Source organism: Fringilla coelebs (assembly GCF_963513975.1).
Source record: "Fringilla coelebs genome assembly, chromosome: 5".
Classification (NCBI taxonomy): domain Eukaryota; kingdom Metazoa; phylum Chordata; class Aves; order Passeriformes; family Fringillidae; genus Fringilla; species Fringilla coelebs.
The window spans coordinates 32,786,903-32,799,508 of NC_140033.1; the positions used below are offsets into that span (position 1 = coordinate 32,786,903).

At 39.1% G+C, this 12,606-nt stretch overlaps 1 protein-coding gene across 2 annotated transcripts in view; it reads left to right on the forward strand.

Annotated features, from left to right (window-relative positions):
* Window positions 1-12,606, forward strand: part of SRGAP1 (SLIT-ROBO Rho GTPase activating protein 1) — a gene marked incomplete at its 5' end in the record, with an annotated part of 134,730 nt that overhangs the window by 93,199 nt on the left and 28,925 nt on the right. Inside the window, 6 exons of one of the 2 annotated variants that reach the window (XM_084206340.1) lie at window positions 869-1,090; window positions 1,867-1,968; window positions 3,622-3,819; window positions 3,939-4,023; window positions 7,789-7,816; window positions 10,183-10,285. In XM_084206340.1, coding sequence (XP_084062466.1) covers window positions 869-1,090; window positions 1,867-1,968; window positions 3,622-3,819; window positions 3,939-4,023; window positions 7,789-7,816; window positions 10,183-10,285 — 738 coding nt within the window. Of the gene's footprint in view, window positions 1-868; window positions 1,091-1,866; window positions 1,969-3,621; window positions 3,820-3,938; window positions 4,024-7,788; window positions 7,817-10,182; window positions 10,286-10,796; window positions 10,831-12,606 lie in introns of both variants that reach the window. The other variant, XM_084206341.1, reaches the window with a different exon arrangement.

Below are 12,606 nucleotides of genomic sequence, written 5' to 3' on the forward strand. Positions count from 1 at the left end.
CCCTTATCTGGAGGCTCACTGAGCAGAAATTGAGGGTATTTACTGTACAATGTAGGGAAACACTCAGCTGATAAGCTGCTGCTGTGACATTTTAAAAATATATTCAGCTGTTCTCTAAAATATTAATAAAACATGAATAATGCAAATTGAGGGAGTTTAAAATTCAAGAACAAACACAACTTTATGTTTTACCAATTAGGTTTCAATTACATTCTATTTCATAGAAAAAAAAGGCATAAATTATGACTTTCTGCATTTAGTAACATGATGTACATTTCTGGCTCTATATGAGCATGGGAAATAAGGTGTTTACATTAAATACATTTTCATGATCAGGGAAAGAGATGTTCAACCTTTCCTGTTGTTTGAAAAAACATTTTAGATGGATTGCTTATGCTCAAAGTATTTGTGGAGGTTTTGGTTGGGCACAGGCATGGTAAGCAGGAATTGCTTCAAGTTCAGTTTGCTGCTGTCATTAACTTAGATGATAGTTATGTTAGGGTGTGTTTAAATAGGTGATTCAGGGCTTACAGATGCTACTGATGCTGAAAAGCCCACTTGTGTGTGGAGCCCCAGATTTTATTGATATACAGTTCCTGCCCTTTCGTATCTGATACGCAAACTGTCACATATGTGCACTTGATCTCTTTTCTAAAACTGTCCATTAATCTTTGCAACAGATTGAGGATACTAAATACTTACTGTCTTAACCCCAGTAGTGTATTTTAATTTAGAAGATATTTTGTTAAATACTTAAAAGATAGAAAAATTTCAGGACAAAAAATTTTAGTGACAGTTTCAGGATTGTGATATTGGAATGGCATTTATCCTTTTAAATTTGTTTTCTTTTCCCTTTGTTGTTTTTTAGTGTTGTGATCTTGGATACCATGCTAGTCTGAACAGAGCCCTAAGAACATACCTTTCTGCAGAATATAATCTTGAAACTTCCAGGCATGAGGGATTAGACATCATTGAAAATGCGGTTGACTGCTTGGAGCCACGCAGTGACAAGCAAAGATTCATGGAAATGTACCCCACTGCTTTTTGTCCACCAATGAAATTTGAGTTCCAGTCTCATATGGGTGATGAGGTCTGTACACTGACAAGTATCCCCAAGTGACTGTTTCTGTATACCAGGATAGAGAGTTTATCATTTACCAAACCCTTTGGTAAAAGCTACCTAAAAGTCAGTGGATCAGCAATAACATTTTGCAGAACTTTGCAGCACTGTCTGCTGCTTCAAAGTTCTCATATAAAACCTGTTAAGTATTACTATATTCTGTATCATTTATAATGACATTGCTATGAATTTGCTGGCCAACCTGTGCTCAGCCCAGCACCAGTGTAAGCAGTGACTTTGTCTTTACTACCTGCATCACTCAAAACAGAGTTTGTGGGTGCTATTTGAGAGCAGCTACAGAGCCGCTCCAAATTATTCATGCTGCAATGCAGCCTTTTCCCCTTCTTTTCCCCCATTTTATCATCTGGAGATTTCAAGCCTAGTGGGTACCCCAGCTGTGCCCTGTTCTGCTACACCAAAGGCCAGTAGCAAAGCAGAATTTGAAATCACCCATGTACGTCTTTTTTTCTGAAGGTAACTCCAGGGTTTGCATTTCTGTGAGATACAAAAGTAACAAAAAGCACACATAGAAAAACATTGTGCTCATTATTCATAAGCTGTAGTACATACTTTCACACCTTACAGCGCATAAGTACTTTAAATTTAGATGGGCACATTTTATTGTCTGCTTTATTAAGTTTTAATAGCTTTGGTAGGAATTCACCTAGTTTTAAGAAGAGCAACAAGACTATTGACTGTTTTTTTTAATTACTTGCATCTTACAGCTCTTTTTGATTCTTTGTTAGGTTTGCCAGGTCTCTGCCCAGCAACCTGTGCAAGCAGAGCTTATGCTTAGGTATCAACAACTACAGTCACGATTGGCTACACTCAAAATTGAAAATGAGGAGGTAAGACCTATGTCTATAAGGGCGAAGCATTGAACATAATTTTCAGGAAGGTACAGTGTTTTCTACCTTGCCAAAAGCATGTAAATGACCCTGAAGTGGCTCCAAGCTGTATAAGTGATTTTAATTTTAAACATCAAGTACTGGCACATATGCTAGGGTGGATCCTCACCTGCTTTATAGAGGTTTGGAAACTTTGTCTTTTACCTGTCCATACATTCACATTACTGAGTTCCATGTTTTGCAGATGCTTCAGTGTAAACTTGTTAGAGCACATATTTTTTTAATTTTTATGACAGAAAGCCACTGAGAACAGTTATTGTCTTCTGCGACCAACCTCTGTCCAGTCCTCAAGTTGCTGCTTCTGTAGTACAAAGGAATTTGAACTGTCTTTTGTGGTAGCTGAGTCAAGATCTCTTATGCTCTCAGCTACAGCTATTTATAAACATGACTAATGAATGCCTGTGATGGGAACAGCTCACCTAGCAAAATAAAATGGAATTTTTTGTAAAATGTAGAAAGAACTATGCTGTTCTCTTTCCACTGCTCTGGCAGTGAAAATAAAATGTGCTTTTATCACAGTTGAGGCAATGTTAAAGTCCTTCAGTTTATATAAGAATCTGTTCCTAAAAGAAAACATAGAAATAATTTAGTTTCTTCATGTACTTTACTGATAAGTTTTCAGGATGCCAGTTTTTCTCATTCTAGTTTGTATGTTGAATGTCTAGAACAAAGTGTTAATGTCCATGAGACATATACAGTAGTCGTAAAAAAAACCCAACCACTTGCATTCAGAAAGTCCCTCAAGGTAACAAAGATGGAAGGAGAAAGATAATTTCTTTCAGTGAAATGAAGTGCAAGAACATAGCAGGAAAAATCATGTTTGACAGGCAAGGAAGGGATGTGTGACTACATTGGAGTTGTGTGTAGACGTGTCCATGATTTGGTTGACCCTGCTAGAGACTCCATCTGAAGCAAAACTGTGAAGTAAATCACATCCTTGTGAATCTTACCATTTACTTTATTGCACTGTGGAAACTGCATCCCTTGTCCACAGCATCCATGCCCAGGTTTCCACTATGAGCAGTGGTGCTCCGTAGGCCGTAGGAGGGCTGGGAGTCCAGTGTAAATTGTTCTTTCTCAAGCCCTCTCTGTCAGCAGTGTATTCCACTTCTGCAGTCTGAGCATCACTGTGCCCCTCATCACAGCACTGCACAGTACAGGGGTCACAGATTTTTTCCTTAGAAGATCACATTGTTCTGGCCAGATCCAGATCCCTGGATGTACATATTAGATATAACACATTGACCACATTTGGGAGAGCTGACCCTCCAGAGTACTGTATCATTTCTGTTGCCTCCCAGACTGGAGACCTTAATCAAATCATGTTTCAGTTCTAATTTCAAAAAAATGCGTGAGTGCACTACAAAGCCAACACAGGGGTACATCTGTGTTTGTGGGTTAGACCATGATAAAGCAGAGGATGAGACAGGATATCTGTTACATAGATATTTGTTATAGCACACCTCACTATTCACATTTACACACCAGTTTGTTTGGGGGAGTGTGCCAAAGAGTTACTGTGAGTAATGAGCTTCTAAGCTGTTCCTGTATATATTTATCTGGCGTTTGGCAAACTCTGCTTTTTAATACCAGGTTAAGAAAACAACAGAGGCTACCCTGCAGACAATACAAGATATGGTCACCATTGAAGATTATGATGTGTCAGAGTGTTTCCAGCACAGTCGCTCAACAGAGTCTGTGAAGTCAACAGTCTCTGAGACATACCTGAGTAAGCCTAGCATTGCAAAAAGAAGAGCTAACCAGCAGGAAACAGAGCAGTTCTATTTCATGGTATGTTGGTTGCTTCCTCATTCATGTGATGCAGACCAAACACCTGAAGTAAACATTATCCAGAAGTTCCTGGGATTTATGTGTCATGCATAGTAATAGATCCATCTGCATTTCTACAGAAATTCAGAGAATATCTGGAAGGTAGCAATCTCATCACAAAACTTCAAGCAAAACATGACTTGCTGCAGAGGACACTTGGAGAAGGTAAATATCACACAATAAACTGAAAAGTGATTCCAAACTATACAGTGAACCTACTGAAATGCCAAAGATACTCAGGAAAAAAAAGTACAAAACTTAAAGATTAATTGTCCAGTAAACATAGAGTTGATTTTTACCAATCACATTTTTGGTGCAGTGGTAAGAGTACACACAGTAAATTGATTTTATTTCCTCAACACATTCCCGCTTCACAGATGTTTAGACAAATGACTCTATTTGGCAACAGAACTATTGAATGAATGAAAAATCTCATGCCTGAAAGGAGAGTGACAGAGTCAGTGCAGGTTTATTTAAGAGCTGTGAGAAATGTAGTATTTCTACACCCTAACCATTTCTGTTGACTCGAGGTTTTTAATGAATCACACACTATGCACAGCTCCAGCCTCTTACCAGCCCTTCCAACAGACCCTTCCTCTTGTACCGAAGGGAAAAGGAGAATTGCAGTACAGACCTTGAGGACTAGACACACAGAGTGGAACAGACTTGAGAAGAAGTGAGATTACACCACAAAGAATAAAAATCTTCTTCTGGAAGTTAAAGACTATGATTAAAAGTTTAGACTCAGGAAAGGAAACCTGTTTGCTAAAAGAATTACTCTGAAAGATGTGTCGACTTACTTTCTTTTTACTGCCAAGTATCTGTAGTTAATCACATCTCTTCTTGCTTTTAATACAAAAGCCCAGATCCCCAAATCAGTGGAGGTGCCTGAACAGCTATTAGCAGTTCAGTGGCTATAACCCAAACAAAGCTCCTAGCCAGGGAGTGACTGAGGTAGGGGATAGGATTTAAGCAGCATTTTCTTTCAAAACTGAACTGTAGAAGATGGTAGCTGTTTTTAGACATCTATGTTATCTTCTTTCTCGTGGAAGTTTTTATTTAATAGATTTTTATTTTGAATGTGTGCAGTGAACAGTTTATTCACACAAAACAGTGTGCAGCTGACTTTAGTCAAAAAAAGAGGATGTTTTTCTTCTGGAAGCTCATTGAAAATGTCTTTGGAAAAATACAGTGAAAGGGAGGGAGATAAAAGGCAACAGAATCTGCTGCATAAACCGTGTTGGAAAAAAGTAAGGAAGGACTTGTTTGAAAGGAAACCTAAAGAAAAACTTCTCAGCAGGGTGACCCAAGTGATAAATTGCCATTAGGCTCTAGGCCATTCTGTCATGCTGAGGCATGCTTAGACTATTCTGTTTGAAGAGTTCCCTTCTACACACCATCTGTAACCCCCATGTAGTTAATCTGCGTTGCCTACAGTGGTTTTGCACATATTTGTTGTCCCAACGCTATAGCATGGCACTTACAAATAGTACCTCAAACATACACATTTACATTCAAAGCTGATATTTGGAGCCATCATTTTTACAGGTTAAGAAGTTCTAGTACCCCCTTCAGTTGAGGCATGACCTGCATTAAAATGCCCATGTCTTGGATGGAGGACCTGGATTCTGAAAGTTTCTTGAATGGGGAGGATTGAAGGGATCGAAGTACAGTGGTATTATGAACATTATTGCTGTAGGTAATACAGAAATGAATTTGTGGGACATTAACTGCTCCCCTCAAACTGCCTTTTCTGGAAACTTTCATATCAGCAAGACTGCAGACAAATAACTGTGCTGTGTTAAATAAAGTGGGGAGAAGAAGAGGATTGTCTCAATTGCAAGTTTTCCTTTGGCACCCTTTCTTGCTTTCATTCAAAACTATACAGTATAAGGATGCAGGCTGAATAGATCCAGGTTCCCATCTGCTGCCCACAATGTTAACAGCATTTGGCTTCTATTCTGGTTCATCACCTGCCTACTACAGTCTTGCTGTTTATGAACACAGCAGATACATATTCATGATCTGCACAGGGAAGACAGATGAAGTGCTCTGTGCTGAATCTGCTTCTACAGACTTGGAAAGTAAATAAGAAACACTCAAATGAAATTGATACTAAACATAGGAAGCACACTGATGATCACATCAGTCCTGATCCAAAGGCTCATCTGTTGAAAGAAGAAATCAACAAAGCAAAGGGAAATGCAGGAAAGAAAACAAGTTGTAGAAGAAATTCCCCTAAGGCCCAGACACCTTTTGCCCTAAACTGTTAAATATCAAAGGTGTGTTTAAAACCCCCCAGGCACAGTATTTGTAACATCATCTGTTTTACTAACATCTTATTTGAATTCTTAGTCTCAGTGAATTTCCTGTAGTAACCTGAGTAGGGAGAAGTCCCTGGTTTACTCTTTCTGTCATAGGTTATTTTTCATACTCTTCTCTGATCTCTCTTTTTCACCTAGCTAACACAGATGCCAGCAACATTCACGTGTCTTACTGTCAGAGATTGTTCCCAGAGCGTTTTCTTTGTGCTGCTTTGAGGGGATCCCCACTCTTCTAGTATCGCAAAATATGTTTTCAGACTAGGATCTTCAGTACTGTGCAGTACTTTGCATGCATCTGAACACTGGCACATAATAGTGTGTTTCCATATCACTGTTATTCATTCTTCCTGGAGTCTGAGAAGCTGGTTTGGTGTAATTTTCAAACTGGGATATGTACTTGGACTTAGCCCAAGTGAAGCTCGGGGTGATTTTCAGAGATCATATCCACAGACCTGTTCACTGGCATAGATGTTTAATTCTTCACTAATACCTTACTTGAACCTGTTAATAGTGAATTTTGTTTGCAGTGTGTGTCACTTAACCCCTTTAAGGGGCTTCACAGTTTTGTCATGATTTGATACAAAAGTGCCATCTGCACAGTGCACAGCCTCCTTAGCTGCTGTGTTCTCTCAAGATATTAATAAATGCCTTCTGGATTGCATAAATGGTCCTAATGGGAAGGTCTGAGTAAATGGCTGTTACATTTTTTGATGAAAAAAGACCATTTTAAGTCCGCTGGATTTCCCTTTTCTTCGCTAGTTTTTGATCAGTGAGAATATTTTGTCACTCTATCCATGGCTGTTTAGTTTCTTTCGTCACCTCCTGTGAAGAAAGTTATCAGTAGCCTTTAAAAGCTTAAGTAAATTAATTGAACTGATTCTTCATTCAGTATTTTACTGACATTTTCAAAGATTTTTAATAAATTAATAAGGCACAATCTCCCTTTGGCAATGCTGGGCTCATTGGGACTTACCATACCATGATCTTTGTCCTGTTTCATTATTTTCCTTTTCATTATGATGAGTCAGTCATGCCTGATTTACTGGTCTGTTGATCTGCCAAGGAGCCTTTCTATAATATGATATTTGCTTCTTTACAGTTCCCTGCAGTTCTCTGTGGTGTTTCTCAGTGATAGTGTTGTACTTTTTTCCTGTAATACACAGAGAAAAGAGAGTTAGCAGTCTTCTAATAACTACTCGTGTCTAGAGCCCTGCATTTTCAGCACTGAGCAGGTTTAGGCACAAGGTAGATGTAATCTAATCTTGGCACAGCTCTATTTCCATACTGTTTTAAACACTGAAACATATGAGCACCAGCAATAGACATTGTTTGGAATTTTACTTGAAATTATTTACAGTAACAAGTGACTTTAAATCTTCGGGTAGGCTTCTTAAAAGTTGTTCCATAACATGGGTTGTGTTTGTATTTTAAGTGGAACTGTGGAGATAGTAGGTAACTACAGTGCCCTGTTTGTTGTATAGTTGTATATCTTTTGCTTGGTAGTATGAAAGTTAGGGCTAAAAATAATTTGCTAAGTGACATTTAGATACAAAAATTTCAACCTAAAACCTACAAATCATTGTTTCCTGTTTTTTGAACTTTCTAGGTCACAGGGCTGAATACATGACAACAAGGTAAGATATTTTTATCTGACTTGGTTTAGAGTTAAAAAATAGGTAAAATCTTAGAATTTACAAATTTTAGAACAACTTCATAAGGCTTGTTGCTGTTGTTATATAAATTATGTACAGACGCTGTGTGTTTTAACATCCAGCATTTCTATTTCAGCATGCTGATGAGTAAAGGATCAGACCATTCATCTTCCTCATTTTTGTGAGCTGCTTTGGCCAGTGCCAAGGGTGGGACAAGCTGGGAGATCCTCAAAAATATTTGTGAATCACACATCAAATTCGGAAGTTGCAGGGGGGACTTAAGTGCTTGAAAAGAAATACTTTTCAGTTGTCAGAGATACCTTGCCTCTCATAGTTTGTAATTCACTTGGTCAGGATACACAGTTTAAAAGAAGCTGGTAGGAAGATCAATTTGGGCAATGGGCTGTGTCTTTGATAACCTAGCTCTGAGCGCAAATACCTGCCTCCCCTTGCATCCATGTGTTCCATACTGAAATGGCTCTGTATGTCCACAGAAGAGAAGGGATTAGTGTTAGATCTCCCAGCTTTGTGCTGCATGTACTTTTTAAGTTGTGTAATGCCATAGCTTTGAAGCTGCCTCCGGATATAAACCTGGATAAGCTCTGCAGCCTCCAGAGACTAGGAGGGGGCAATGGCAACTGCTTGAATTTGCAGCTGCCATATATATGTATCACTGCTGCAGGCAGTGTTCCTTGCTAAAGCAGGAACATCCAGCCCAGCTTGCTTGGTCTCACTCTTCCCTTCCCTTCCCATGCAATACATCCTTGCCCAATGCCTTCAAGACCCATATTTCCTGCCCCTGATGTTTCCAGGACATCTCTACAGACTTTACACCGGATTTTCTCCTACCACTCCATGTTCTTTATTAGCTCTGTAAAGTTGGACTGCCTCAACTTCTTCGCTTACATGACCTCAGTTGAAAAGTGGTTACAAATCAGAGCATTCTTCCCAATTGCTGCCATTAATTCTGACAACTGTACCTTTAACTCTGCCTCCAGGTGCTGCCATTCCGGGAATGCATGGAAATCAACAAGTTTATATCTAATGAGAAAAACCTCCTTTCTTGACTCCAATGCAGGCAACTCATCAGGCTCACATCATCCTAAGTTCCCTGCTGTGTAAAACAGCTGAAAGGAGATGGTGGATTTAGGCAATGATTTTATCTTAGTAAAGTGGAGGAGCGCTGAAGCCATCTTACCTCATATCTTGTTACAGCTGGTCACTTAGAGAAAAATACTCTGAGGAGCAGGGCCTGCCCATCTGTTCCTCAGCACCAGCTCCTGGGCTTTGTCTGGGCCCTGCCTGTTGCCCCAAGTTCAGTTAGGTTACTGAACTGTGAGACATGCAAACAGAAATGTTCTTTCAGGTCATAGTTAAGTTGTAGGAGGGAAGAAGATATCTTTAGAGATGAGTTTAAAATAGCAGATAATACTCAAACAAACTGAAGTCCCACTGCTGAATGCTCTCTGCTTTGTTGTTTCTCACTGGTCCCCCAAAAACATTTGATTTTTTGCTAAGTCCAGAAAAACCTGTAGAAACTGCTGGTGCCTGGGAACTAAGGAAGCTGTTGGCATTTAACTGTTGGCATGACATTCACAAAGTAGTTTGTGATCTAGAGTACAGTATTTATTTCCTGTAATCTCTTTCAGTCGAAGTCACCACGTGTAGCACACTAGGTAAAATTTTGCAGACCAAAGTTTTGTGTGTTCTTCTTTTACTTCTTTATGTGTTATGCTGGTTTTATTTATTTGTTCAAGTTGATATACTTTTCATTTCATTAGCCAATTAGCAAAGTGTTTCTTTTCATGTGTGAAGTTACTGATGGTTGGATGTGCAGGGCTAAAGCTGTTTAACCTTCTTGATTCTAGTTGAAAATGATGACAGTTTGATTTTGAAGCATCTTAGGAGTGTGTTGAGCAGCTTTAATTTGCATTTGAATTTTCTCCAGCATGAAGCAACTTTTCTGCTTGATAAGAGGTGCTTTGAGTGGTCTGTGTTCTGCCATGGCTGGCAGGATGAATTCCAGTGGTTCCTGCACATTTTATGCATGATCACAACAAAAAAAGCCATTCCGATTGTGCAGTGTTTGGAATAAATTTATATGGTAAAACTGCAAAACAGGGATTCATAAAGAATGTCATTATTTATCCATAAGTAATTTTTAATGAGGGAGTTCTCCGCTCTTTAATGTGGTACACTTAAATTTGACAGAAAGTCTTTATTTGATAAGTATTGTGTTTATTGCTCCCTTTACAATGTTCTGTTGTTTTGCCGTGAGCTTACAGACATTTCATTTTATTGTGTGGCTTAATTCTACCTTGCTCAGTAATCATATTCCCTTCCCTTAGGCCTCCAAATCTTCCCCCTAAGCCCCAGAAACACAGGAAGCCCAGACCCCGATCACAGTATAGTGCTAAGTTGTTTAATGGTGATTTGGAGTCATTCATCAAGGTACTGGCACCAGCCACCCCAGTGGCTGATCTCAACATTTCTTCCTATAATGGTCACCGCCTCACGAAGGCTGAGGCGGATCATTATGTTTAAGTCTGTCCTGGGGCTCTTCTTTCCCAGTTGATCAATATAATACTTCCTGAAGTCAAAGGGAAAGAGGGGAATTCGTTTCTCACATTAGCCTCCCTACAGTTGTGTTAATCAAGTAGGAATAGTACTGTCAGCCTGCTTTTAGTAGGAAACTTTGCTTCATGTAGTAGGTAGGATGTAGTGGTGCATCCCACAACTTACCACAATTTCCTGCTTGCTATTTTCATAACATCCAGTGTTCAAAGTCTGTGGAGGAGCAGCATTTCCCTGGGTTTGATATCCAGATTTTGGTTTCCTATGACTTTAGGAATTTATTATATTGTGTGAAATTGTGATCAACGCTATTCTGGATCTTGTATCTTTGCTGTATTTACTATCTTCTTCTTCTTTCTCATACTTTTATTTCTAATAATGCTTCTAGCCGAGGCCGAAGGAACTCTCACACGAGACATCAGGTACAGTTCTGGTGACAAGAGAACCAGCTCTGCCTTGCTCTCGGGTTGCATTCCTGCCTGGCTCAAAATGAGTTCTTTCAAAGACCTGGAGGGAGAAGTTTGCATTAAGAAATGAGTGTACAAATATAGCAGGCAAAACTAAACCAGAGCAGAACTCTGGAGGGATTGTAGTCTTAAATGATGGATAGTCTCTTACTGATTTTCAAGGACTCACCCACATCACAGTTTGTGCCTCTGGACACTAGCTGACACAGCTACAGGAAAGAAATCTTCTAAAAATTGTAAAAATACATTTAGAAATGCAATGAATGAAATTCTTGACTACAATCCCTGTGAATTGGGTTTGAATATTACAGGGATTTTTTTTTCTTGTTTAGTTTAGGTAGTGGCAAACATTTTGCAGAACAAATTCTGTGCTCAGTGGCACTGTATTGATTTTGCTGTCTTTGAATCAAGCTTTCAATCATCCTTGGTACAACTAAAGAAGAAATTATTATTTTCATTGTTACTGTTACACAGGAGGTGCCATGAAATGCAAAGACCTTGAGAAGTCATCACATGAGATATAGATGAGTATCATGATCAGTTTCTTGCTTAAGGGTAAAAGTAAGCAAGGAAGCAGAAATTCTCCCAGTGAAAGCCCCTAGACTAAAGAAGGACAAAGGAAATCAGGAGAAATGGTACCCCATCCTTTTGCCTCACAGAGGAACATGGCAGTGTGGCTGACAGGGCTTACTTGTAAGTGAGGAGTCATTCATAATTAGTCTTTCAAAAGGAAATGTCAAAAAAGCTGTTAGCCTTATGTCAGATTTGCCAATGTGGGAGCTACCTTAGGACAGCATCTCTGCCCAAAGACCATGTCATTCCTGGTAGGGATGAGTCATTTTCACAGGCACAGCTAGTGCAATACAGTGTCACACCAAACTGCTTTTTGTTTGAGTTTTACATCATAAGAAATTATAACTAGTCACAAATATCCATTCACTGACTACACACATCAGATTAAATTCACAGTAGCAGTAGGGTCACTGTTCTTGACACTCACCAACACAGATTGTTACTTCAAATTATTTTCCTTTGATTAGATCCAAAGGGCAAAGCTGTTAGTTTAGACTGTTTCAGGGTATTACTTAAGTACAAAGTTTTGTGTGGTTCTGAACAGATTCTCCAAAAACAGGTAGGAAAGGGATTTGGATTTTGGTGGGGTTTTTTTTTGTAATTTCTTACTGCAAACACTATCTTTTCCTAGGCTTTACATTCTTTGCATGAACAATGAACTACTAACAAGAGATGTGGGTGCTTGTTGTGCATTTTTGCTAATACTCTGCTGTTCTGGAGAGCCAGGCTGCTCAGTGTTGGTGAAGATTATGGTGTTCCTGGGTTTAACAACTGACCTGATCCAAGGGGCTTTTCATTTAGCTGTTACTGAGTCATGACACAGGTCAAAGAGGAAATGCTAATCGAGCCATTACTGGTTCTTGGCTGGCCACTCTTTGCTAGGTTTCAAATTAAGAGACAAACAAGCCCCAATTTAAATAGCATAGTCAGTGATAACAGTCTTTTGTAAGCCCCACTAAAACAGTGCACAGTCCACGTAAGATTAGGGGGTTAGGTTACCTCAGGAGGTGCAATTGCTTTACTGTGTGTTATTTTTCAAACTTTTTTAGTTGTTTTTGCTACTTGAGCTTAATTCATAAACTTCCCATTAGTGTAGTTTAGCATGAAAATGAAGTACTAATTTGTAAGAGGAAAAGTGTATTCTGAGTTACAAGGTGC